General features: G+C 30.3%; 2 protein-coding genes across 4 annotated transcripts; both read right to left on the bottom strand.

Moving 5' to 3' along the window:
- Nucleotides 1-5,224: 5,224 nt before the first annotated feature.
- On the bottom strand, nt 5,225-5,996 carry LOC130951453 (peamaclein). Its single transcript, XM_057880102.1, has 2 exons — nt 5,735-5,996; nt 5,225-5,648 (listed from the first exon to the last, which is right to left on the bottom strand). Exons 1-2 carry the CDS (start codon nt 5,820-5,822, stop codon nt 5,464-5,466), a joined length of 273 nt encoding a protein of 90 aa, XP_057736085.1. The 5' UTR covers nt 5,823-5,996; the 3' UTR covers nt 5,225-5,463.
- A 782-nt stretch (nt 5,997-6,778) lies between these two features.
- Nucleotides 6,779-15,038, bottom strand: LOC130950451 (protein DWD HYPERSENSITIVE TO UV-B 1). Of its 3 annotated transcripts, XM_057878941.1 has the most exons (10): nt 14,846-15,038; nt 14,408-14,474; nt 13,981-14,234; nt 12,896-13,475; nt 12,139-12,777; nt 10,970-11,410; nt 10,549-10,743; nt 10,215-10,271; nt 9,604-9,666; nt 6,783-9,307 (listed from the first exon to the last, which is right to left on the bottom strand). In XM_057878941.1, the coding sequence occupies exons 1-10, from the start codon at nt 14,875-14,877 to the stop codon at nt 9,224-9,226; spliced, it is 2,412 nt and encodes an 803-aa protein (XP_057734924.1). In that variant the 5' UTR covers nt 14,878-15,038; the 3' UTR covers nt 6,783-9,223. The 3 variants fall into 3 exon arrangements, with proteins under 3 accessions (XP_057734925.1, XP_057734926.1, XP_057734924.1); XM_057878942.1 differs by lacking the exons at nt 14,408-14,474; nt 14,846-15,038 and having other exon boundaries at nt 6,779-9,307; nt 12,896-13,523; nt 13,981-14,218; XM_057878943.1 differs by lacking the exons at nt 14,408-14,474; nt 14,846-15,038 and having other exon boundaries at nt 6,779-9,307; nt 12,896-13,538; nt 13,981-14,064.
- Nucleotides 15,039-26,776: the final 11,738 nt, after the last annotated feature.

Genomic DNA, 26,776 nt, shown 5'->3' with positions numbered 1-26,776 from the left:
GAGATTCTTCATCCTCATCAAACTCTTCAATATCATCCTCCTCATCATCGCCTTCGTCATCTTGGCCATCTACTAGATAGTCATCGGCTTCTCGTTTGAGTGTGTTAGTGTCTTCCTCAATAAGTCCCATGTTTAGACGGCTAGGATTTTGACTATTAAGGACACCCCGTCCACCCTCACTCCTACTAGAGTCGACAGATACAAACCCTCCAGAAGCAACGGATGAGGTGTAGCCTGGATACCTCGCATCCAATGAATACCTGCCTGGCATGAACTCAGGCTGATGGACATATTGTGACTGTGCTGCATCTGTAGCTATGAACCCAAGCAACTGGCTAAAAGAACCTCCTTCACCTGTTTCAAACTGTGACATACCCCAATATTATTGCTGCATTGGAAATGATGGGGTGAACTGTGTCTGAGGTAGATACTGGGTTGAGGGCTGATGTTGTTCTTGTTGAGGCGGATTTGGAAGTGATATATGTGGCTCCTGATCTTCATTGTCCTCATCCATATCCTGACTACCCTCATCAGTATCCTGATTATCCCCTTCCATATCATCATTACCCGCATCCATGTCCTGGTTACCTTCATCATTCTCCTCACCCACAAGATTCGACAACGCTAAGCGGTTTCCATATTTTGTACGGTACCAATTCATGTAACTATCCAAAGGATGCTGTGAAGGCATGGGAAGCTCAGAAAGAACGTAGTGATACCTGTTTGTCCAATGCATCACCCATTTTGAATGACTCGGTGCCGTGGCCCAGTTAAGATTCTTAGGACCAGTCAGAACCTCTCCATGCGCCTTATCCAAATTCTGCTCTGGAGTAGGTACTCCCTGAATGAAACCGAACTGTCGCCTAAATCTATCGATGGCATGCCACTCGATACATTCAAATGACACTAATGGAACTGTAGCGCTCCAGACAACCGATTGCATGTAGATTTCAGCAGGAATTATGTTTGGATCCACACGATCCATAGCATAAGCAACCTAGACAATCTGGAAAAATAAGGGATACTCATCATTACAACCCACAATTCAAATAAAACTAAAAATGCATCATGCTTTTGTAGAAAACTTGTTAAAATAAAACACACCTGTCCTTCCTGAAGTTCATCAAAGGCCTTCCTAAAGCGATCTAGCTTCAAATATCTATATCGTCAGTCACCACGCTCCCAGTTACGCCACCTAATATGATGTTCTCAATTAGCTCAACTGAAGCTTAAATATCAAGAAACGGGTACATTGTGACATAATATTACCTGTTTGCTAGTGGAAAACTGCGGGGTTCTCTAGGAACCGGCGATAGATATGGCAGTCGGATCCAAGCCCATCCGAGCAGAAGTGTTAGTAGACCATCTATTTCCTTACAGTTATAACGGGATGCCCTGCATAACGCCCTGTAAAGGTGTGCTAGGCATGCCGAGCCCCAACTATACTGTCCAATATTGACAAAGTCACGTAACAAGGGTAGAAATTTCCAATGAACACCTGCCCCTGACTTATCCCCAAACAGGATCGTTCCGATCAGCAACATAATGTGGCACCTAACATACCTCTGTATATTTATTTCATCAGTCAATTCTAAATTCTCTTTTAGATTCCTCAGCCACGTCAGTTTTATGCAGCTAAATCTACAGTCCTCCCTTCCCGGTGCAATGCCAAACTGAAGCAAACACTCCGCCTCCAAGGCTTCAAAACTACTCATAGTCATCCCTGTTATTGGAAGACCATCTGTGGGAAGACCAAGAATTAAAGCTACATCTTCAAGTGTCACAGCACATTCACCAATGGGAAGGAGAAACGTATGTGTGTCTGGGTGCCAACGTTCGATTAGAGCATTTACCAATGCTTTCTGACACTGCACTATCCCAATCTGAGACACATGATAGAACCCGATAATTCGCAAATGATCCTCCACCCTATCGTTGTACCGATCCGGAGGAACTGGATGGTTACATGTCAACATTTTTTATTTCTACAAAAAAAAACATAACAACTTACCAGTCATATAATTAACAATTACTAAGTTAACATCATCAATCAATTTACTGAATCCTTATATAACTAATTCTTCTAACTTTTAAAATTATTTAATTAATCCTTAAAATTATTCATAAATGCAAATGAAACTCATCATTACACACATATATTCATAGTTGTAAGAACCAGACCGGACCGGCCAGTTCGACCGAAAAACCGGTGATCCAGCCAGTTCGGTTTTAGCTTTAGACCGAAGAAGGAAGCAACCCGCTTAAACCCGGGCGGTTCGTCACAAACCGGACGAAACCGGTCAAAACTGGCCAGTTCGATGCAATCCGTGAACCGGCCGGTCCTATGGTGCTCAAATATTCAAAAATGCATGCAGTGGGTTTCAAACTTGTGTCTCCTTGCTAGACAAGGATAAAGAATGCCACCAAGCTAGTGTGTTCATTTGGGAATTTATGTGCTAATTATTCTATATATTATATATATACACAACTAAATTATTTTATATTTATTTAATTTAATTTTTGTTTTATACTCATTTTTTTTAATTCTTTAGAATTTATAGAATTATTAAAATAAGTATCAAATATTTTAATATTTACATTTACATATTAAAATGTTAGTAAAGATATTTATTTTAAATTTTTTAGAGTATTGAGTTAGTAGGTCTTCGAAGATTTCGACTTAAGACTAATTAGTAGGGAGATCTAAACATCACCACTAAATTTCACATGAAAAATTAATGGAGGGACGTAATGTGTTCATCGTTTACTATCTTGAAGGACTAAATTGATATTTTATTTTTTTTCAAGGGCTAATTAATTTGAAGTAAAAAATTTTAAGGATGGACCTAATTGTCACTTTATTCAATTTTTTCTATTTTATATTTTTTATTTACGTACGACCGGTTCTATCGGTTCAACCAGTGACCCACCGGTTGAACCAGTGACCCAGTGACCCAGTAACCTGACCGGTTCGATCACCGGTTCGGTTCTGACAACTATGTATATATTCCTAATCAATATTCTCAACAATATTACAACATCTAGAATAAAATCTAATGTTAATTACTCTTTTGTTAAACATTTTTTCCTCTATGTTAAAAAATAGTAACAATCAGTATATGCCATCATTCATACTCTAATAACGGTAATAATTAACTTGCTAATAATAATTACTAGAATTAAAAATATTTAAATATTCTCAATAAAAAAAATATAACATGGATTAATTAAAATAACGCTACTAATCATTCAGCATTAAAACTTTATCGCACTAACAATAAATTTAACATTTAACCAAAATCAATAACAGTTATATTAAGATTTTAAAAACGCATTTAAATAAGTTTGGCTTACATATAGTTATACTAAAAATAAAATAAAATAAAAAAATTACACTATCTACTACATATTACAGTCGAAAACACAAAACATAACAACAACATAATCATAAAAAAATTTCCTAATCATGATATATTTAATTAATATTCTGTAAACAAATTTTAAAAAAAATCTAACTAATATTCAAAAATTCATCATAATCATTCTATTTTTATTCTTCAATTGCATCTCTAACAACAACATAATCATAAAAAATTTTCTAATAATAACATATATAATTAATAATCTGTAATATAACTTTAAACAAATCTAACAAAAACTCAAAAATTAGTCATAATCATTCTATTTATGTTCTTTAACTCCATGTCTAACAACAACATAATCATAAAAAATTTCCTAATCATCATAAACATATTTAATAATCTGTTAAAAATATTTTAAAATAATCTAACCAAAAAAATTCATAAATTAGTCATAATCATTCTATTTATATTCTTCAGCTGCATCTCTAATAACAATCATAATAATAAAATTTTAAATTTTAATAAATATAAATATAATGAAAATTATAAAATTTAAAAAATTTTAAAAAAATTACTTACATAATCAGATTACTGAGATAATGAATAATATGAAGGTCAGATCGATCAACATCTTTAACTTTGTATTTTTTTGGCATTGTTGATGCTCCTCCACCATGCAAAACCCAAAGAAAGGAAGAAGAAGGTGACTGTGAGAGTGAAAGGTTAGTGAGTGAACTTTGTCTTCGGATGGTGAGAGAGGGTGACTTCTTTGTGTGTTTTCTAGGGGCACCGTTTGTGCATCAGCGGGGTTGCGACATGTGTTCCTTCTTAGAGCAATTCGGACCGTGCGATTGGTGTAATTGAAATCGGACGGTCCGTTATGTTAGCCAACTCGGAGGGTTCGAGTTCCACACCAAGCAGATACAAAATACAAAGAACTCGGACCGTGAGTTTTGTAGCCTGAACTCGGAGGGTCCGAGTTCCTTCTCCCCTGACACCACACTTTGGTTAGACACCTCCCACCCCCATATCATTCTCATATACCAGCATGGGTTCCATATGTAAATTACAAAGTGTGTTTCTGTTGTATGAAAGACATCTTCTATAATTACAAGTGTCGTTTTGTTCATTGGAGATAAAAGTTTATCAAAAATAAAGTATTATAAAACAAAATAGCAACTATGATCCCTTAAACTTTATTTTTTTTAAATGATGTACAAATTTAAGTTTAGTTCCTTTAAAGTTTCATTTTATTATTTTTATATTGCAAAATTATTTTTTGGATCCTTTCCTAAAATTTAACCTAGTTTTGCTCCTGGAGTTAACTCAAAAATAAAAAATGATATTAGTAATCAAAATCAATTATCAAAATAAATATATATTAAAAATAAATTAAATTATGTATATATTTATACATAAATACATAATAACTAATTTTAGTAATTAAATATATAAATAATATTTTTATATGAAAAAGACTGTGTAAACAAAAAATTATCCCAAACATTTATTTCTAGATATGGCAGGTTTACATGCTAGTTGCTACACGACAATGTCATTGTCACATGTGTGCACATTGTTATACGATACATCATGTACTTTAGATCTCGAACTAGGAAGTTAACAACTCTATGTAGAATCCTAGGTATAACATTCACTATATGGTTAATTATTTGACGCGATATATTTAGCCACCCAAAATTATTGATTATTTCTTAAATTTTCTACATAATTTTGTGTCCCTTACAATTTAAGTATAAATCAACTTACAGGTTCATTTGTCACTGATAAAGAAACTAAAGTTTGGTCTGTTTGCAAATTGCAGAACATCAAACATCATGAAGAGAATTTCAAAACCGGGAGAAAACCTTCATCAATTATTATGTCAAATAATAATTTATTCCTCATAAAATGATTAAAAATCTAACATCCAACAAACATTGGCATACTAACAAGAACACTTGGAGTCAGGAGGTGACATATAAACACCAAACCATCTCAGATAACACTACTCCTACAAGCACAAAACACAAACACATACAGATACAAATAAACACTAGTATTCTTATTCTAAATATATAATTGATGAGTTCATAATTCTTCAAGGGCATTTGGGCTTTCCCTTCTTGTTAACCTTGTCCCTGTAGCAAGGGCATTCGTGCTTGTTCCCATAGGTGCCAGAAGGAACACATTTGCACTCTTGGCAGCAAATCCCACAGTACTTTAAGCACCTGTCTTTAACCCCAGCAACAGAGCACCTATCTGAGCACTTCTTCCCGCAATATGCTGCCATTGAAAGAAAAATAACTCATTCAACAACACAATAAACAAAGTAACAGATCTTGGTTAGGTACAGTGACTGTAAATCTTACATGCATCTTCGTAGGCAGTGGCTGGTTCCAACAAAGACGAGCTTAAAAGAAGAAAACAGAGCAGCAGTGTAACGAAAATAAGCTTCATTTTTTTTTCACTTGCTGCTAAGTTTGGTGGTAAATTAAAGTATGTTAGAAAGTAGAGGAATTTTGCTGGCTGGAACCTCAAGAGGGGGTGGGGGTGTGTATCAATGTTACAAGTGGATTTATTTATACTGATCCAGCTTCATACATGGCGACAAATTGTTGTAACGGAATAAAATATTTTGGTCACAGTAAAATAATAATAATAAAAAAATTCACTTTGCCCTAATTTGTACAATGTGTAATTAGATTTTATTAACTTTTTATAGCGTCTATTTTAAGATTTTTAACATCTTTCCTTCTGCATACATAAAAAATTATAAATCAGTTTTTTTTGTGTCTATTATAAATCAGTTATTTAAATAAAATATACATTAAAATATAAAATATTTATTAAAAAATAAAATAAAATAAATAATAAATATATTTATATACAAATATATAATAACTAATTTAATAATTAATTTTTTATATATAATATTTTTGTTCTTTAAATCATTATTTCTTATTAGCCCAAAAAGAATAAAAAAAAAAGTTTACTTTAATTCTTTTTTTAATACTTTGAATCATAGATATATTTTAATCTCTACAAAAATGAGTGCAATTTCAAATTAAAACCCTTTTTTATGAAAAATAAAAAGTTTATTTTCATTAACAATAGACAAAAACTTGGCAAATAGTAGAAGCATAATTTAAAAAAAAAATCCTTCAGAGTGATTTTGTACAATCTAATGATTAAAAGTTACGTAAACAAATTTCATAACTTAAAAATATCATGTTTAATTTCGCATTATAGTCAATTTATAATTATTTCTAAAGGTGTGCAGTATCACCAACTGAATTGAATTAGTTCGTTTAAACTCAACTTGATCAAATATAATAACACTATGTTAATAAATAAATAAAATACAAAAAATGATTAAAAATTTGAAAATATTGAAGATTTCAAAAACAATCCACAAGTTATGATATGTATAGAGATTAGAGAACCAAGTATGCTTAATACGAAACACACCTTCGATCTTCGAAATAAATTAGACAATACATTCATATTCATATATATTTAATTATTTATCTATCTATAGCAATGAAATATAAAGATTCTAGAGAAAGCAGGAGTAGTTGGCGCTTCATGGATGATACAATAAATATTACAATGAGGCGGTGGATTGTATTAAGCAAGAGGAGACAGCCTGCGATGGTTAATGAAGTGCCCACGCGTTTTCTGCACCTACGAACCCTTCTGCTCCCTTCCTTTCCCTTTTGTCCTCTTCCGCTTCATTCTCACTCAATTACTTACCAACTTTTTCAGGATCTTTCATCTTGTAATATTTTTTCCTTCAATTGTTTGAACCAAAATAATGATATCCTATATCTAGATATACCTTCACGATACAAACACCAGTCGTCTCAAGATAACATAACGAAAAATCTAGAAACCATCACAAGCGCACATGGGTTTCCCTGACTAAGCAATAAAGTAGTATGATCTCTCACAACTTTGAAACACCTTTGAACAAAAGCAAGAATTGCACATATTTTAGGCTTTAGCACTTCCTGTTTTGCATTAACAACAATAAATAAAAGTGACCACTTGTTGTCCCTACAGCACAAATTCATTTAACACTTGTGTATTAGAGCCATACAGCTAGCTCACACATGAAACTTTATTATTATTATTTATTACAGTAATAGAGAATGCAGGGCCATTGAAGAAGCTTAGAAACCGTAGTGTATTTCCACAAATATAGACCTCCGGGTGAATAATAGTTGCGTCTACAAGTTGGAATTTCCTACTTAACTCCATGGCAGTCTTTGAGATTTACAGTTTTTATTATTTTAATTTTTTAAATTTAAAATTTATTATACTGATTCTCGAGATCTAGCTCTAAACACCATCTTTTTCTTTGGATCCTTTTCAGCATTGAGTCGACGAAATGTTAAGCTAGTTTTAACTTGCCACGTTAAACACATGACTAAATAACATCGTTTTGTTTTAGCGTTTAAACAAGACAAAAATAAGATCATTTTGAAGAATGTGAGGAAATAAATCAATTTGTACATCATATAAATTCTTCTTTGTCTTTTTATTTTTTGTCTTATTTAACCGCCAAAACAAAACAACACCATGCAACACCATGTAACCTTATGTTCAGCGTAGCGAGTTAAAACCAACTCAACACTTCATTTGCTGACTCAATGCTAAAAAGGCTCTAAGGACTAATATGATACCCAAAATTAAATTTTGAAGACCAATATAGTAAATTTTAAATTTAAAAGACCGAACTAAAAAAAGCCGTGAATCTAAGGAACTATTTGGGGATTTAGTTTGGAATCTCCACTCTCTGCCAACAGTTGTACTTCCCACGTAAACATGGGATTTCAATGTATGGCAAAGCAGCAGAAAAATTAACAACAAATAAAATAGCTAACAGTTATACAACATTCAAGCTAAAAATCACAAATAACACCAAATATCACCTCCTAATTCAAAATGTTAGGACAATAGGATGTCTATATCTCTTCCCAATTATGCATTATGTCCTTAATTTTTCTTTTAAAAAAAATCTGGCATACAAATATTGTGTTAATATAGAATCTAAGAAAGAGTCGCACCCCAAAGAGTGTAATATATGTAATTAAACCTGATAATTATATCAATAGCTGTTTTCACAGTTTAAACCTATAACTTTAAAATCACACAGAGAATATTCAACCCTTACTCTAAGACTCCCCTTGGCATTATGTACATAATTTAAACTTAAATAACATGACACTAAATTGCTCATACTTAAAATTCCAACCAATCCATTTCTCAGTTACTCAATTTCACTCAATTTTTTTTCTTTGTGATGTATGTATTTAATTAGCAGGTCAAAGTAAAGGATAAAATTTAATCAATTGAATTTTGTATGTTGTAGACGAGCTTCATATATAAAACTATGACTTAAACTCCAAAATAGTTCTTGAGATTAGCCGTGTGGATTAAACTAGACTACGAGATCTCAGTTGCACCAATTCCATTCTTGATATAGGCAAAAATACACTGCGTTAGTCCATAGTCTCATGAGGAGTCACTTGACGGAAAAACTTGGGGGGTTAACATGTTATACTTTTGCCAATATTAGGGACCAAATTGGTGTAATTGGGATTTCGATGACTATTTCAATGCATGGGACCAATCTGAAGGACCACTTTGGAACTTAATGAAATTAAATTAGTCCCAACATATCCTAGGTTCTAAGGACTTCTAACAATGGCATAAGAACTTAAACCCTCGCGTCATATCTACAAGCAACTATAGTCATTACAAGATTTACAAGGAGGAGGAGGAGGAAGTTTGAATTTACACTAGCTGGATAGTTACATTGCGAGAACGCAAAACTTACTGCCTTGTAACCAATATCAAGCTCCCATACTTTGGAATGCAAAAGGGCGTTGCTCATCAAAATCATCCTTGGTATGGTCAACAGATGCTAGAAGGTTAATCTGCAAACATTGACAATAAAAAAATGGGGTGAAAATTGTAAGAAAATTGTTTCTCCCAAGTCCCAATTACCAAAGTGAATATTTCCTTTCTCCACCTTTTGAGTCTTAAAATGGTATAATGAACAAGAAGGCAATTCTCAGTTTGGGAAGTAACAAAAATGACTCAAAAATAATAAGGAAAAGAGTAACACTTTACTATCTATCTAATGGTAAAAGAAAATGGAGAAATATCTAAATTATTGAAGTACAAATACATCTCCATAATCACATGCACTTTAAGAAAACAAGGGACAAACCTTGACAATCTCAGACTTGGAGCCTGGGCGCATGTAGGCCGCTAACACACTCATATTGAAGTCCTGCATTCATCATTAAGTAAAAGAAACAAGGAAAATTCAAATTAACAATACACTGTGGTACTATATCCTATTTGATAATAACAATAGAAAAAGAAAACTTGTATAACATGAGTTAGTTCGCAAAAATATAAAATAACTACTTCCTGATTTTTCAGCACAACATTTACAATGCCTTGCAGTTCAATCCTAGGAATCTTATAAAAAGTTGCTAATCACACAGAAAGCAACCTTAAAAGAACCTTAATATTTTTGTTCACAAGAATAATAGTTAAGAAAACAAAAATTGATGACATGCATAAATTCAATAAAACAATAATTGCAATAATCATGCCTTAATGGAATTTCATGAAACAGAAGGCATCCAACTAAAACTTCAAGGCACTTATTGAATGTATAAAAGAGATACCTGAAGAGATCACACATGGGAAACACAGGAGAAAAAATTACATTACAAATATGAATGACTGAACTATTGAACTACTGTGGCATGACAAGATCACTTCGGCATAACCATGACAATCAACAGGTATAAGAAAAACAGAACCTACCCTGAAAGGATCACCCCTCAAAGATTGAACAAACATGGAACTTCCTAAGCTTCTTCCCTGCATAGAAAGTAAATGATTAGTACAAAATGGAAGAATATTCAATAAAACATGCACATTGGTTAGTCATTTCTGTGCATCTCATTGCTAGCTTAACACATTTCTTGTTTGGCATGAGAAATAGGAGAGACGTAAACACATAAGGTTGGAAAGTGAATGTTAGCTTCATAAATGGCCCAGCCCTATCATATAAAAATATATATTTTCCTCTCTTGTGACATTTAGACAAATCCAGAACAACCAGCAAAGCAGCACACTCATTTGAAGATAGATGTACCTCAAGTGATATATCTCTCAAACGTCTCCCTGTTTGAGCACAGCAAATACGAACAGCATGTTCATCACAACTCCCACTTATAATGTAGTCCCTCCCATTCATGTAATATGAACGGGTGTAGTTCTGGGAACTTCCAGTGGAAGCAATATCAAAAACCAAGTGAAGCCTACCATCAACAGCCAAAAGTTGTCTAACCTGCAAAAATTAACAATTGTCTAATTAAAATATTTATTACAAAATAATTTTTCCCAAATGAAAAAGCGACAAGCATATGGACAGTCATTTAAAACTTCTGTACATAGAAACCAACGGTTTATCTTTTATTAAAGCTGAAGTGGATTTCAAGTGATATGCATAACCTATCCAAGTAACATCATATGCAAAACAGAGTATCTAACCATGCTAAATAAGTAGAAGTTACCTCATTATCAACTGCTGATGCAAGAATATATTGGTCATCTGGAGAAAAGCAAACCATCACATTTCCTCTAGAGCTTGAAGCAGTGAAGCAAGGATGTATCGGTTTCTGTCTCAAGTCCCACATCTTGACATCATGATCAAACGAGGAAGTAGCGAAAATTGACGGGGAATGATTTGCAAATTTGACAACATTAATATGCCCATGATGCATATCAGTGAAAACTTGTAAGCGCTTTCCACTATTGATGTCATACAGAGCAACATTCCTTGAGTAACCACTTGCAAGGAATAGTTCATCCGAGGCATTAACATGAACAGATGTCAACTGGTCAAATTCATCAAATGTAACACCACTAGAATTTCCATATACGCTAGTTGTTGTTTTAGGTGTCTGGTGGATGTTATACAATTTCAAAGAACCATTGTCGGAACCTGCTATAAGCTGACATACAACAAGAAAAGACATCAACATCATTCCCATTCAAACAAAAAACACATGATTGGCATATTATCTAAGACTAACTAAAAGTAATGGATAGCTCACTCGATTAATACATGTTATAACTTATAACGAGTAATCCTTACTGCCCTAACGATAATGTTAATAGAAATATAAAATAGTAATGAAATAAAATTATTATACTTTTAACTATATATAATAAAAGTAATTATTAAATATATAAATAAATACTTCTTTCAATATATTTAAAGTAAAATTAATTAAACTATTACATTTGAAATAATAGACTTTTGAATATTTATATTAATAAGATATATTTTCACTTTAAATTACATCTTATTTTGTATTTATTATAATTTATATTAAAAATAGCAAATAGGAAATATCAAATATATAGTAAAAAATTATATATTTAAAAATACTTATATTTTATATTTAAACAGAAATTATATTTTTATTTGTAATTTCTGTTTTACTAGTTTTATACTTTTAATATAAGTATATGCATATTTGTACTACAATATCTCAATATAGTAACATTCAAACACTATAATATTAAAACTTTTATCGGGTCTCACATAATTAGGCATACAAATATACAATCACGCCAAATCCTATCAGGCTTGTTAAATGACAGTCAACATTCTGTTACACGATGTAGCTGCTACTAGATAATATGCATAATAATTTTCCATACATTAAGCACATACCTTAGAAGGGTATTTCTTGAGCCAACAAAGACCCAAGACACTATTCATTGCTCCAAGTGATGGGATATAACTCACAACATGTTGATTCTCATGGTTGATGACAACTACTTCACCATCTAAAGTTCCAAAGACCATCAAGCTGGAGTCAGATGGATGGTACTCAAACTGCCTTGGACGTAAGCTCCTGTCCAAATTACATTCTGACAGAGAAAGGGGATGCAAGGAAGGCCAAGTTGAAGACCCCATTTTAGCCGCAGAAAGTGATCTAGTATAAAAATATTGAGAATTTCCAGAAGGACATGATGGCAGAGACTTAGAAGTATGCACTTTATTGTGGCTAGATTTTATTTCCCGTGTTTGTAAGATACTTACAACACTCTGTTTTTGCTTCCGTCTATACGGAAGGTATTCAAAGTGTTGAGGAACTATTTCACTAGCCCTTTCCCTGTCAATTTTTCTGATAGGCAGATTATCTAAAATTTTCAAATTTGGTAGTGAGGCTATCATGAATTCTCTATAATGTTTCTCATAGCATATTGGTGATGTATGACAAGACATATACTTCATAGAAACATCGGCAATATTCCCTGAAAAGGAACCTTGTGATGACTCTGCTCCATCTTCTTTTTGTAACATGAACTGCCAAAATTAAAGATGAAGAACGATTTTGAAGTAATAGCTTTAGTAATGCAGACATCAGAAACTATATAATAAAGGGGCTCTTTATGCATTTTGACAGTAATCATTTTATGGATACCTCATTCTGAAAAGGTAGTTGTAAATTCCACCCCGAAAAGCTATCTGACTGCCAGTATCTATGATTGTGGTTAGTAAAGTCATCTTCACTATCATCTGACGAATCTTCAACCATGCTTTGAATATTTTCATCAAAGGAATAAAGCCTTATCAATGGATCTTCAGCACTTAGGTTAGGTTTTGTCAGTTCCCTTGTTTCAGTGCATAATTCACCAACAAATGGAGCTTTATTTAGAAGGCTACAATCTGCAGTGTCATCTGACTTCCCACTGCTCGAGAGAAGAGATATTCCAGCATCATTGCAACACTGCCAATACTGAAACCTTAGTTCAATCAAAGAAGGAAGCTTAGAGAGAGCTGCAACAGTTGTCCATAGATTTGTAATCCGTGTCTCACACATCGAGAGGCACATTAGACGGGGCATGCAATTAAAGCATTCCTCTTGGAAACTGGTAAGCGAAGAACTGAAATCAAGACTAAGGGTGTGCAAGTGCATGAACTCCCCCACCAAGTTCAGCTTACGGAAATGTGAAAATTTCAATGTCAAAACTTGGCATGCCAAACCTCTTTGTGAGATATCCCTAATGAAAGCTCAACATTAGTCATGAAGCACCATACGTGACAAAAACCTAAAAATCCATAAACTGCATCCATCAAGTTAACATCTCCACATAATAAATGAACCATCCATGTTTCAGATAAAGAGCTAAACCAAATCAGTATATATCATCAACAAGAATAAAGCAACTCATATGGTTATGTAGTTTGCCAATGTAAATGCCAAAGGTAAACCTACTACAGAGATCAGAAAATCGTAAGTTCCCAAAAGTGCAACAATATTATAAGCAGGGATGATTCATTTTATGCTATAGAAAGGAAAAGAAATATGCTAAAGTTCAAACAATGATTTGAAAAACTAGATAAAGCAGAAGTGGCAAAACCCAAAATATGAAGGCCCAACATGGCATAGATATGTAAGTTCATACTGCATCTTAAATTCTCTAAAATTGTAATATAAAAGTGACTAAACAATCAGCAATTATCTCATCTTCACAAAGATAATCCATGACAAGCACCGTGATATACCGTAAGAAGTCCCTTCCAACAGACAGATCTTGTAGATTGACTACTCGAAGCTTTTGTTTAATAGCACGCATCAATGATAATGCATATGCTCCATTTAATACACATGCTGATTCAGTACGTACATCAACAGCTTCGATTTCGGAATTATCAAGGTCCGTACATATATCAAGAAGTGGTGCAAAATCAATATCCCTAAGGTCATCAATTAAAATCTCCAGGCTGCAGAGTTCATGGCAGGACTTTTTTCGCTCAGCCTGCACAATACAGGTGTGGTTTAGCTTCTTACTTCAATACACTGTCCCCACGCAGGGACCAGCAGTGACCAACAAAATTGAGAGAAGAAGCAAAAGACAAAATGCTGTATAATAAATTACAGTTAAAAAATGGTTGAGAACAAAATTCTAATACAATTAAATAAACCACAGACCTTGAACAGGCTTGACAAAATAGCAGCGTTAGGCAAAACGCCATGTCTCCTGCAAGAATCAGTATAGCTGGAAATAACAAGACAAACAGCAAGTTCATTAGTAAAAGAGGGAAGAATCAAATATGGTCAACGAATTGAATCAAAAGCATGTGCAAAACCAAGCTTGATTCCGATAACAATGAGCACTGTATGCATAATATCAGCTACAGCTAGATGAAAATACGGTATCATAACATGATATCATTATGCAAGGACATTGATATTCATATTCACATAATTTTGCAGAAAACATGCAACTAACCAACAATTACGCTTCAAATAACCGACCAAAAAAAGAAGAATAAAAAATGAATTAGAAAACACATACAACAACTTCTAAGAACACAAGCACGAGCATAAGAGCCCAATTTTGGTTTGATGAAAGTGTGCGTGGCGTACCTGTCTTCCAAGGTTTGGATGTCTAAAGCCATGGATGGTGATCGAGCTTCGCCTTGTGAATGAAAAAGCTTTCCGATCAACTGTTCCACAAATCAAAGTGGAAAATGAAGACGTGGAACAGAATTGGATAAGAAAAACAACGATTTTTCAACGCAAAACCGCAGGTTGCGGTTCATTGAACTGTTTTCTTTTTTCTCTCTTCTTTTCTTCATGCCTCCGCCAGGTTCTCCTTTCAGTCGGTGAGGCTTCTGAATTTTGGGCCTTTAGCCCATGAATCTAGAGAATGCCATCGATTATTGGACCAAATAAGAGCCCATTTATATAAGTTAGAAAATGAAGCCCAATATTCTTGTATATATTTTTAAGAATCTAATTATCCCAATCCAGCCCAATATACGTCCCACGAAAAACATAGGGGTCTCCAATCCGAATGAGAGTTCAAGTCCAAAAAACTATCCGAATGAGAGTTTCTTCTTAAAACTTAAAATCTTACTTGGAAATTACTAAAAAAAAATATCTTACTTGAAATAATACATTAAAAAAACTCGACAACCAGCAAAATTTATTGCTTTTTACCAACACTTTTAGTTATTAATCAAATTTCTTTAGTACTGAGAATTCCTTTTTTTTTTCGTCTTTCATTTCCCTTGATAAATATATCTACTAAAAGAACACATTTACACATTTGTTATTCATGATCTTAAGATCAACTTAGGGTCCCCAGTCCAAAACAAATATATAAAAGACTTGGTGTCAAATAAATTCAATGACGTAATACAGGAAACTATATGATTATTGTAAGTGAAAAGGCAGACCAAAAATATCAAATAAAAACCGTTAGTAACATTTGCCTGTTCCCTTTGTTTTAATTAAAACTGAACTAAATTTACTAAATCTCAATAAAAAAAATTAGGATGTTTTAAAAATGAGCAAGAAACAACAGGGTTTAGTTAGGTTACAAAAATATCAAGGGTTTAGCATAAGCCATTGAATGTGGGATTGAGACTTTAAAATCCAAATGCCAATTCTGTTACTCAAGTATCCAACTTTAATGGCCCCTCCATTCCGTCATTTCAGACTCGACAGCTACAAATTATTTGTTTTAAAAAGGTAAAAATAACAAATAAATATATAAAAGAAGAAGAAAAAGTTGACCACCCTCCACTTTTAAATGAGGTCCTCCTTGTCATTGGTCTCGTTGCTCTCTTCGTATGAGATTAGTTGTAAAGCTGAGCCCACCTCTTCATTTGTCAAGATCAAGAGGATGACCCAATTGTTTAACTAAGCTACCTATCATTTATATAAAAGAAAAACTAGTCAAATAGAAAAAAGGGTAAATTACAAAGATATAGCTAACAAAAATAATCTAAAAAATATCGATAACAAATATATTTTTAAAATATTTAAAAATGTGTTAAAAATAAACATATATATACATATTTAAAAAGATTTTAGAGATCGAATAATTTTAATATAATCTTTTACACGCATAATTCGAAAAATAAGATATGGTTATTTTTAGAATTGATAATTTATAAATATTCTAAAATCTTTAAAAAATAAAAAAGAGATTTAGAGATTTAATTTTATTCTTGTTTTATATGCATTTTTTTAAATAATTATCCAAATATTTTTACAAAAAATCGTATCAAATATATAAATTATTTGTCAAATAAAAACGTAATTTTGTTATTATTTTTTATCAATTTTTAAATATTTCAAAAAATTATTTACCATTTGTATATTTTGAAGTTATTTTTATAAACTATATACGTAAATTTTTTGATATCTTTTATATAATTTATCCAATAAAAATTTTATCGCACTCGAGTTTTTTTTATTTTTTGATTAGTATCCTAACTTTTTGTCTAAACATTAAATAATCAGTAGTATTATATGAATGTTGCCTTATAAGTCACTCATTAGTCATCAGATGTAAAACTCATTGTTTACTTCAAGTGTAAAATTTAATATCACAGAGAAGAATTTAGCAAGATTTTATATCACTATATCAAAATATTTCTTCTTCTTTAAAAAAAAGTTACATGAGTGATGTTTTAATCGTTTAGGTTGAGGTTAATATTTTTATAATGATATCCAATAATTTACAATTTTATTTTCATGTAAAAATAGGTTCGCCCAAATATTTATGCACAAGACGGAATTTGAATCTCCAACACTTGTTTAAGTGGACAAATGAATTAACCACTCAACCAACTCAAGTTGATTATATTTCATTTAGTTTGAAGCGATGAAGAATGAGTCCAGTATCTCTGAACCGTGCATGTCATGATATAATGATATTCTTTTGGGGCAAAATCTTTGGTGCACGTGCTGTGGCGCGTAAAGAGGAAGGTTGCTGGGTAGAGCATTGGAAAGTAGCATATGGTTTGGGACCCAAACACAAGGCACACTCTCTCCTTTATTGTATCATAGCTCATCCATGTAAATTATTAGTCTCTACACTGATTCATAAAGCAAAAGAATGGAACTGAGAACATGGATTTTCTTTTATGCTGTTATGGTCAAAACAAGAAACACATAGTTAGCAACAAATGGGAAAGAATAATTTAACATGGCAGTTGAAAGAACTTGGTATGTAGCACCAAACAAATTTCTTCAACAGTGTAGAGGGGGTAGCTAGTGACAGCATGCATTTGAAAATGGAAATATAAATTTCTTTTAAGGTTAAAATATTATGAATTATTTAATTATTCTATTAGTTTTTATAATTTTATTAAATTTTTATATTTTTTTAATTGAGTTTTTATACTGTTTTTAATTTTATAATTAAATCTTTTTCGAGTTAAAATATTTTTTTAATTAAGTTTTTAATTATAAATACTTTTAATTTGTAGAAAAATATTTAATTAATTCTGATATTTTTTATACTAAAAAAATATAATTATAAAATTAAAAATAATATAAAGACTCAATTAAAAAAATTATAAAATTTAATTAAAAATTTAATAAAATTATAGAGATCATCGTAATAATTAAACCTAAAAGAATTTATGAGATATCATTATATGCTAATATGCATAGTATGAATTAATTTGGGTTAGTCGAGTGATTAAGCGATAAACTCTTAAATAGAATTTAACTCTGCGACGTATTAGTTATTGATCTATGACACTGAAGAATAGCGTAAACAACTAAAAATAATATGCATAGTATGATCGAAATATTATAGCATGTGGAAGGCCTGTATTAGTACATTCACTTGTAACCAATACTCTATCCATCACAAGTTGCCTGGAGCAAATTAAAATCACCATTTGGCCAGCTTAGATCATGCTAAATAAGGACATATCCATACATATTGAATTCACAATTCACGTGCACTTCTTCAACCTAATTAATCTATGATAATGATTGTTGGACATATATAGCATATGAAAAAGAGAGTATATACGAAATAAGGTATGTATTATGTATATATGGAATAAATTAAATCATTGAGGAGAAAATAAATAATAATACAACAACTCATCAGATTAATTAATAAATTATTATTGTCCCTTCATAGCTCCATTAATATCTGACATATATGTATCCTAATTCCTACCAAATTAGTTTTGGCCAGTGGAAGTTAATTAATAGCCAACAATGGTTGGCACAAAATTACATCATCCGACGCCTGTGTATAATTAGGCCTGAGAACTATATGATGCTATTGTCACAAAATTCATTGGAATTAAACCTTCTAGTAATTAGAGTAGTAAATTATAATGCCTATGCGGTGGATAAATATTTAATTAAGTAGTAATGATGAGAAGTTGAAACGAGTACAGAAAGGTAATCAAATTTTGGACAGCTATCAAATTATGGAAATAAATTCTCTCAATTTTTTTAATAATTAAAGGAATAAAATATAATTTTTAACTTTTCAATATTTTTTATATTTTTTATTTTACGTATAAAATTAATAATAAAAAATATATTTTATTCCCTCAATTATTAAAAAAAAATTAACACAATCCATTCTCTCAAATTACAATTAACAATTATGTGTCCAAGTTGGACTCACTTGGATTACTTATGTTTAATTAAATTTTTTATTTAATAATTTATTGTTAGTCAATAAATTATTATATATATGAAATAAAATTTAAATATTTAATATTTATTTATACGAACAACCGAATTAATCATTTAAAAAAACTAAATTATTTATAAAAATTAAAAAAAATTAAAAGTATCGATACACTAATATTTTAGTTATTTTTAATCATTAATTTTAGTTATAAAAAATATATATAATTAATATCAATTATTAAAATTTACCAAAACACCGATATATTTAAAGATTTTTCTAAAAATTATATATTGATATCCTACTTTACGAAAGTAATAAACAAAAGTATATATAGAAGATGAAGAAGGAGGGAAAAAGGTTGGTGTGTTTGATGACCAAGGGAGTGCCTTTGTCGATAAGGAACAACAATTTTGTCTACTGCACACAGGAAAAAAATAAAAATTAGTGATTGGCCCACTAATCACATAATCATTTCATTTCATTTTTTAGTTTTAGTTCAGTTGGGCCCACGCCTTTTATATATGATGATGTATGACTGAGTTTGATGCAAATTAAACCCCATAGTGATCCTCAAATAAGATTTTTTATATATATATATATATATATATATATATAACATTTCAAGTGCACCGATATTATTTTAATAGTTGATTTGAATTATAAAAAATATATATATAATACATATTAATTGAAATTAACAGTTAAAATAATTGGTGCATCGGTGTGTATATATATATATATATATATATATATATATATATATATATATATATAAAGTGGCTACCACTGTAAGCAAAAACAGGGGTTCTCATGCTTTTTTTTTTTGGATGATGGGGCAACATTCTAGTTCATAACTAATATTTTAATTAGAACTAACTGTCCCTACAAACTGATCAACTGAGACCAGAGAACAATTAAAATCCAAAAGTGCATCCTATACATATATGCAAGTTGATGCACAAGCACAACACAATCCCATCATGATGAATAACTTAAACCTTTTTTTATTTTTTAATTGAATTAATTTAGTGTAAAGAGTGGAGTAACGGTTTCAATTGCTATTGTTAATTTGTTACATTTTGTATACTCTTTATTTTGCGTCGGGACTTCGTGTATATTTTTTAAATTTTTTTAAGATAAAAAAAAACCATGTGCAGTTATCTTTATGTATAATTAATAGTTAAAAATCGTTAAATAATAATTTATTTAAATTATCTAATAATTTTTAATTATCAATTTTATACAAAATTAACTGTAAGTGAATTTTTATTTTAGAATTATATGTTAGGAATCTAAAATCACATTTAAAGGAATATTCTATGGCACTTTGCAAAACAGGATACTATGGAGAAATAATCTAAAGAAACTTTTCAAATGCCCAAAACAAAAAAAGAGCCAAGTTTGTTAAACTTGTTTAGAAGCAATTTACTTTCACTTAATTTTGTATTAAATCTTATTTACTCGAATGAGGAAGAAAGGCTGTATCATCAATTCATCGTACTATTAAAGAAATAAAAGTGAATGAATGTTTTGCAGAGTCAAAGATCAGCAATTCAGCAGTAGCTTTTTTGGAATAAAAAATAATAAATGATTAATTTTTTATTTTTTATTTTTTATTAATTATTTTTGATTTAAAAATAATATATATATACAAAAGTAATGTAAAAATTGAAAAAATCACGAAGCTGTATGTAGATTTTTAGGAATCTTTAATATTTGGTGGGAGATTTTCTTAGGCACTCATTAGGTGTATGCATCACAAAAGGATAAAGTTAAGACGCGTTTTTCTTTGGGTCCCATCACCACAGAACAAAGACGAACAAATGCTTAATTCAGTGTTCATGCCTCATTTTATGGAGTAATAGAGTTAATAATTAAATTAGTTTTTGAAAAATTGAATGTTTTTTAAATTTATTTTTAAAATATTTTTTAATTAAATTAATTTTTTAAAAATAAAAAATTAATAGTATTTATTTTTTAGTAATTTTATTAATAATTTTTGTTAATAATTAATTATATGAAATATTAATAGATAACATACATAATATTTAAAATATTTTATTAGATGTGAATTAGATGTATTTATTAAAATTTATTAGTTTAATTTTTTTTAATTATATAAATTATATTCTAATATAACTTAATAACTAAATTGATAGATTTTTATAAATATATTTAATCAGTATCTAATTAAATATGTTATGTATCATATTTACTATTCATTAATATTCTATGTCATTAATTATTAATAAAATATTAAAAAAATATAATCAATTTATAATTTTTAAAACACTAATTTAATTTAAAAAATTAACAATAAATTTAAATAATATCTATTTTTTGAAACTAATTTAATTATTAATCCTTAATTTATTTCTCGGTGTTCAAACTATTAAGACCAATAATCCCATGGAAGGATTTTAGGTGGTCTAACCGTTGTTTTTTTTTAAGTCAATCAACAATTTCAAATTTTTTCCTCTTTCTTTCATTTGTTAATTATTATGCAGTACATTACTTCATTTTCTAAATACTACTACTACAGAAAAAATTATTAAATTAATTATTATATATTTATATATAAATATATATTTTAATATAATTTCACATTTTAATATATATTATATTTAAATAATTAAAATTTAGCAATTAATTTTTTATATATATGCATTACAATGATTGTTTTTCTTTATGCATTGACCATGAGGACTCTTAAATTTATTCTATGTACATAAAAGCATTGAGAGAATACCCAATTTAATTTTTTAATTTTTATATAATTTTAATTTAATCTCTAAAAAATTTTAATTATTTCTATTTAATTCTCAAATATTATAAATATGATTCATGCTAGTTCTGCAAATAATTTTTAACAAACAAATATTAATAAAATTCTGACATAAATAGATTATATACTACGATTTTGATGAAAATAATGTCATTTTAGTTTTAGCATTTAAATAATCCAACAAATGAGGTGAATCAATCTGTTTTGGCATGTATGTTGATTGTTCTTCTTTTCTCCCAAAACAAGTAATAATACAACTAGGGGTGGCAAACGGGCCTAAACCCGCCGGGCCGGCCCGCGTAACCCGCCAAAAAAGACGGGTTGGGCTGGAAAATCGGGACCGCCAAATAGCAAAAGCCCGCCTAACCCGCACCGCTTAAACCGCGGGTTTTGGCGGGCTTTGGCGGGGCGGGGCGGGCTTCCCCGCCGGGCTAAGGTTTTTATTAGTGAGGGGGTATTTTTGCAATTTTTTTGTCAATACCTAACTTCCCCCAACCTAACTTACAAGAGTATGAAGATAAAAATTGAGTGTTTTGAATTATGTTTATGTTATTTTGGAGACAATATTTATAATTATGTTTTGGATTATATTTATTTCGCTTTGGAGAGAATATTTATACTTATATTTTGAATGAAAATTTGGTTTATAATTATATTTATTAGATATTTATAATTACAAAGACTTTAATGTTTGTGAATATAAAAATAATTTTTTATGCCATTAGAAATTATAAATTTATTAATATGATTGTGAAATTATATATTACTTAGTAGTTAATAGTAAAAAAAAAAAAAGAGGAGCTTTGGCGGGCTTAGCCCGCCAGCCCGCCAGCCCGCAGTTAGGCGGGGCGGGCTAGGATTCTAGGACCGCCTCACTAGGCGGGGCGGGGCGGGCCAGCCCGCCAAAAGGCGGGCTTCTGGCGGGGCGGGGCGGGGCGGGGCGGGCTTCCCCGCTTGCCACCCCTAAATACAACATTGTTTTTATGTTATTTGAACGTTAAAAATAAAACAATATTATTTTTAGAAGTTTAGTATCGCATCTAATTATCTAGATAAGTGCTTCGTTAAAGTTGTTTGTTGAAATTATTATCTCAAAGACTCATGAGTCATGTTTATAAAATTTGAAAATTAAACATAAACAATTTAAACTTTAAATGCTAAAATAAATTCGTGTGCAAATTTAACGACTGAATTGAATATTATATCTTTAAATATTTTTTTGTAAATTTTTACTCCTTTAATTTAGAATTTATATGTCATTAAAAAAATAAAAAATATAAAAATATCTTAATAATATTATAAAATATTTTAATTAGACACAATTATTTTAATAAAAAAGTTTAATTAACTAATATTTGATTTAAAGACACATAATAAATTAATTATTAATAAAAAAGTTAAAAAAATTTTATTTAATAAAAATAAAATAAATGCATAAAAAGATTAATTTTTTTATCTTTTTAATAAAAAAAATTAATTTATAAATTTAATATATAATTTTAAAACATGAGATAAATAAACTTATAAAAATAAAAACAAACTATTATACTGTATAAATATTACAAAATGTAGGAAATAGATTTTCTCTATTTTTTTAAATACTTGAGAGAATAAAATGTGATATCTCACTTTTAATTTTATAAATAAGATTAAAATTAAATAAAAAATAATAAAAAATAAAATTAAACACTAGATATCATCTAATTTTTTTTCACTGGAGATGATCTCCTTTTCCAAAATGTAAATTTACATATATACAAGTGCCTAAGTGGCATATTATGGCTTATGAGAGAGAGTGAGGACCAGGGGCGGAGCTACATACTGAGAAAGGGGGGCAACGGCCCCCCCTAATCTTAATTTTTTACATGTAAATTATATGTAAATTTCACTTTAGCTCCTTCCAAAAATTTATTTTAATATTATTTTATTGTGTAAATAACTTTAGTCCCCCTCTAATATTTTTTCTAGCTCCGCCCCTGGTAAGGACGTAGGAAGAAATTTTAGGATAAGAGATGAGACCGTTGCTAAATGCTAATGGTATTTCCTGGGAATCATAAAAGAGTAACGGTCGAATAATGGGTTCATAGACTGCAACAAACATTGGTGTTAGTGTTTTGTGTTTAGCAGAGCGTAAATCATGCACACACTACTAGCTAGATTATTAGGCTGTGCTGGTTTAGTACCTGAGAACATTGGGATAACGATATAAAAATATAAAATTATGTTTAGTAAATTGAGATATAAATAAAAATATTATATTTAGAGATATTAAATTAGGATATTATGATATTAATAAAAAATATTTTTTATTTTTTATTTTTTTTATTAATTTTTTATAATTATATTATTTTATTAAATTTTTGAATAAAAAATAAAAATAAATTAAATTTTTATAATTTATTATTAAATAAAATATAAAAATATTAATTTTTATATTTTTATTTTTTTTACTGTATTTTCAGTACCTTATCTTTTTTTAAGTAAATTGTTAGATATAGAACCCTACTCACTCCTCAAATTCTTTGCACCATCATGCATGCACTCTACTTTCTACTTTTTTCACAATACTTGATTTTTTACACTACATTATTTATAAATAAATTCGGTTTTTTCTATCTTTTATTTACAAACTATCTATCTACTTCTCAATAACGAAATGCTACGGAAAATTGCAAACGAAATTGATTACGTAGGAAATGAATGTGAAGATAAAGGTTTTGTTGGGTATATGAAAATGGTAAGATGATAAAATCTTATATTTGTGTAGTGGTTTCAAGGCACGATTAGATTGTTTTTTTTAGAGAGATATTTGTCCCCACACTTAGTTGCTATAGGGTTGATGACAATACTCTCCCAGGATACAATGAAACCTAAGAATTTCTTAATTAGCAATAGTAAGAAATTCTCAATTCTCTTGAATAAAGAAAATCTCTTAATAGTAGTGTAAATTGTACGCTTAGTACTTCATCTCTGAAATAGTGGACAAGGACTTATTTATACATATTGCACGTAGCAATTATGATTAGTTACGTATACAAATGGTTGTGTCATTTCTATTGCCAATAAATACAATGTTTTGAACATATACAACTCTTAAAGAGTTGTGTCCCTTTAGCCAATAGACACAATGTTTTGAACATACACAATCCTTAAAAGGTTGTGTCCCTTCAACCAAATGGTACAAAACGGTTAGTAACCGTTTATTAATATTAATAATAATATTAATAATATTAATAATATTAATTAATCAAATTTGTAAATACCCTTCAATCCCCCACTATTTACAAAATTTAAATGTCATACAAGTATATGCATAAAGAATGTGTCACTAAGATTAAACATTCTTTTAGTGTAAATTTTAAAGTTCTAACGAAGTAATAGGTGTCTAATCGATTAAACCTATACTCCATATGCTAGTATCAAAAATCACACACATTACTTATACCCTCCAAGTTCAAGAGTTTACAATTTTAAGCACTTATATGGCCTTGTGCTCATCCTGGTTTCATGAATATTTACGAGAATAAAACCTCTAAAATTCTCGATTAGAGCGGCACCACTCTTATAGTCATATAGGTGGAATCTTTTGATAGATAATATTATCATTCCATTAAGAGTTTAAACTCACCCTCCTAATTTATTATAAATAGCACTAAATCCTATACCTTAGTGCTCCAATTGCTAAATAACTTGTTATTACCCATTAAACCTTGAAACTAGTGGTCTACTAGAATAAAGTTGGGTTCCCATCATTTAGCAATAATAGGTTTTAATCCCATTTTAGCAGTAGTTTCTTTGATTTTATCCCTTGACAAACCTTTAGTCAAAGGGTCTGCTAAATTTTCTTGAGATCTTACATAAGTGATGGTAATTACACCATCATCTATTAGTTGCCTCACAAATTCATGTCTCAAACGTATATGTCTAGACTTTCCATTATAAACCTTATTATATGCTCGAGACATGGTTGATTCACTATCACAGAAGATTGAAATGGCTGTCGTCTGCTGTGGCCACAGCTTTATATCATATAACAAATTTCTTAACCATTCCGCTTCTTTACCTGCGGCTGATAAAGCTACAAACTCAGCCTCCATAGTAGAATGTGTAATACATGTTTGTTTCTTTGAGGCCCAACTTATTGCTCCATCACCTATGGTGAGAATCCATCCTGAAGTGGATTTGTTATCACTAAGATTTGTAATCCAACTTGCGTCGGAATAACCTTCTAAAACTGCGGGAGAATCACTATAATGTAATCCCAAGTTTGTGGTTTTCTTGAGATAACCAAGAACTCTTGTTATAGCTTTCCAATGTTGATTGCTAGGCTTTCCTGTAAACCTTGATAATTTGCACACAGCAAATGCTATATCAGGTCTAGTACAATGCATTGCATACATTAAACTTTCTATAGCACTAGCATATTCTAATTGTGCTATAGATCTTCCCATGTTTCCTTCTAATTTAAGATTAGGATCATACGGCGTATTGGATTCTTTAATTATGAGATGATCAAACTTTTTCAATACCTTTTTAATATAATGAGATTGACTTAAAGTAAAGCCAACTTAATTCTTATGCACTTTTATGCCTAATATTGTATCAACTTCATTCAAATCCTTCATGTTGAATTTAGAAGTTAGATACTCCTTCGTTATACGAATTCCTTCTAAATTTGTTCCGATGATTAACATATCATCAACATATAAACAAATGATTACTCCATAATCCTTAGTAAATTTTGAGTAAATACATTTATCCGCACTATTATGTGAGAAGCCATTTGATAACACCACTGAATCAAACTTCTCATGCCATTGTTTAGGCGCTTGTTTTAGCCCATACAAAGACTTAATTAATTTGAAAACTTTCTTTTCATTTCTGGGTAGCACATAGCTTTCCGGTTGCTCCATATATATTTCTTGTGAAATATTAGTATCAATTTGGGATATTCTAAATTAGAAGTTGAATAATTGATAAATTTATTTTCAATAAATTCTACCTCTTTTGATTCAACAACTACATTAGACACTAAGTCTAATATTTATATGCTTTAAAATTTTGAGCATATTCTATAAAAGTGCATTTTATGCCTCTTGGCCCCAAT

Source organism: Arachis stenosperma, chromosome 9 (assembly GCF_014773155.1).
Source record: "Arachis stenosperma cultivar V10309 chromosome 9, arast.V10309.gnm1.PFL2, whole genome shotgun sequence".
In the NCBI taxonomy this organism is placed as follows: domain Eukaryota; kingdom Viridiplantae; phylum Streptophyta; class Magnoliopsida; order Fabales; family Fabaceae; genus Arachis; species Arachis stenosperma.
This window is presented reverse-complemented; position numbering and strand designations above follow the sequence as displayed.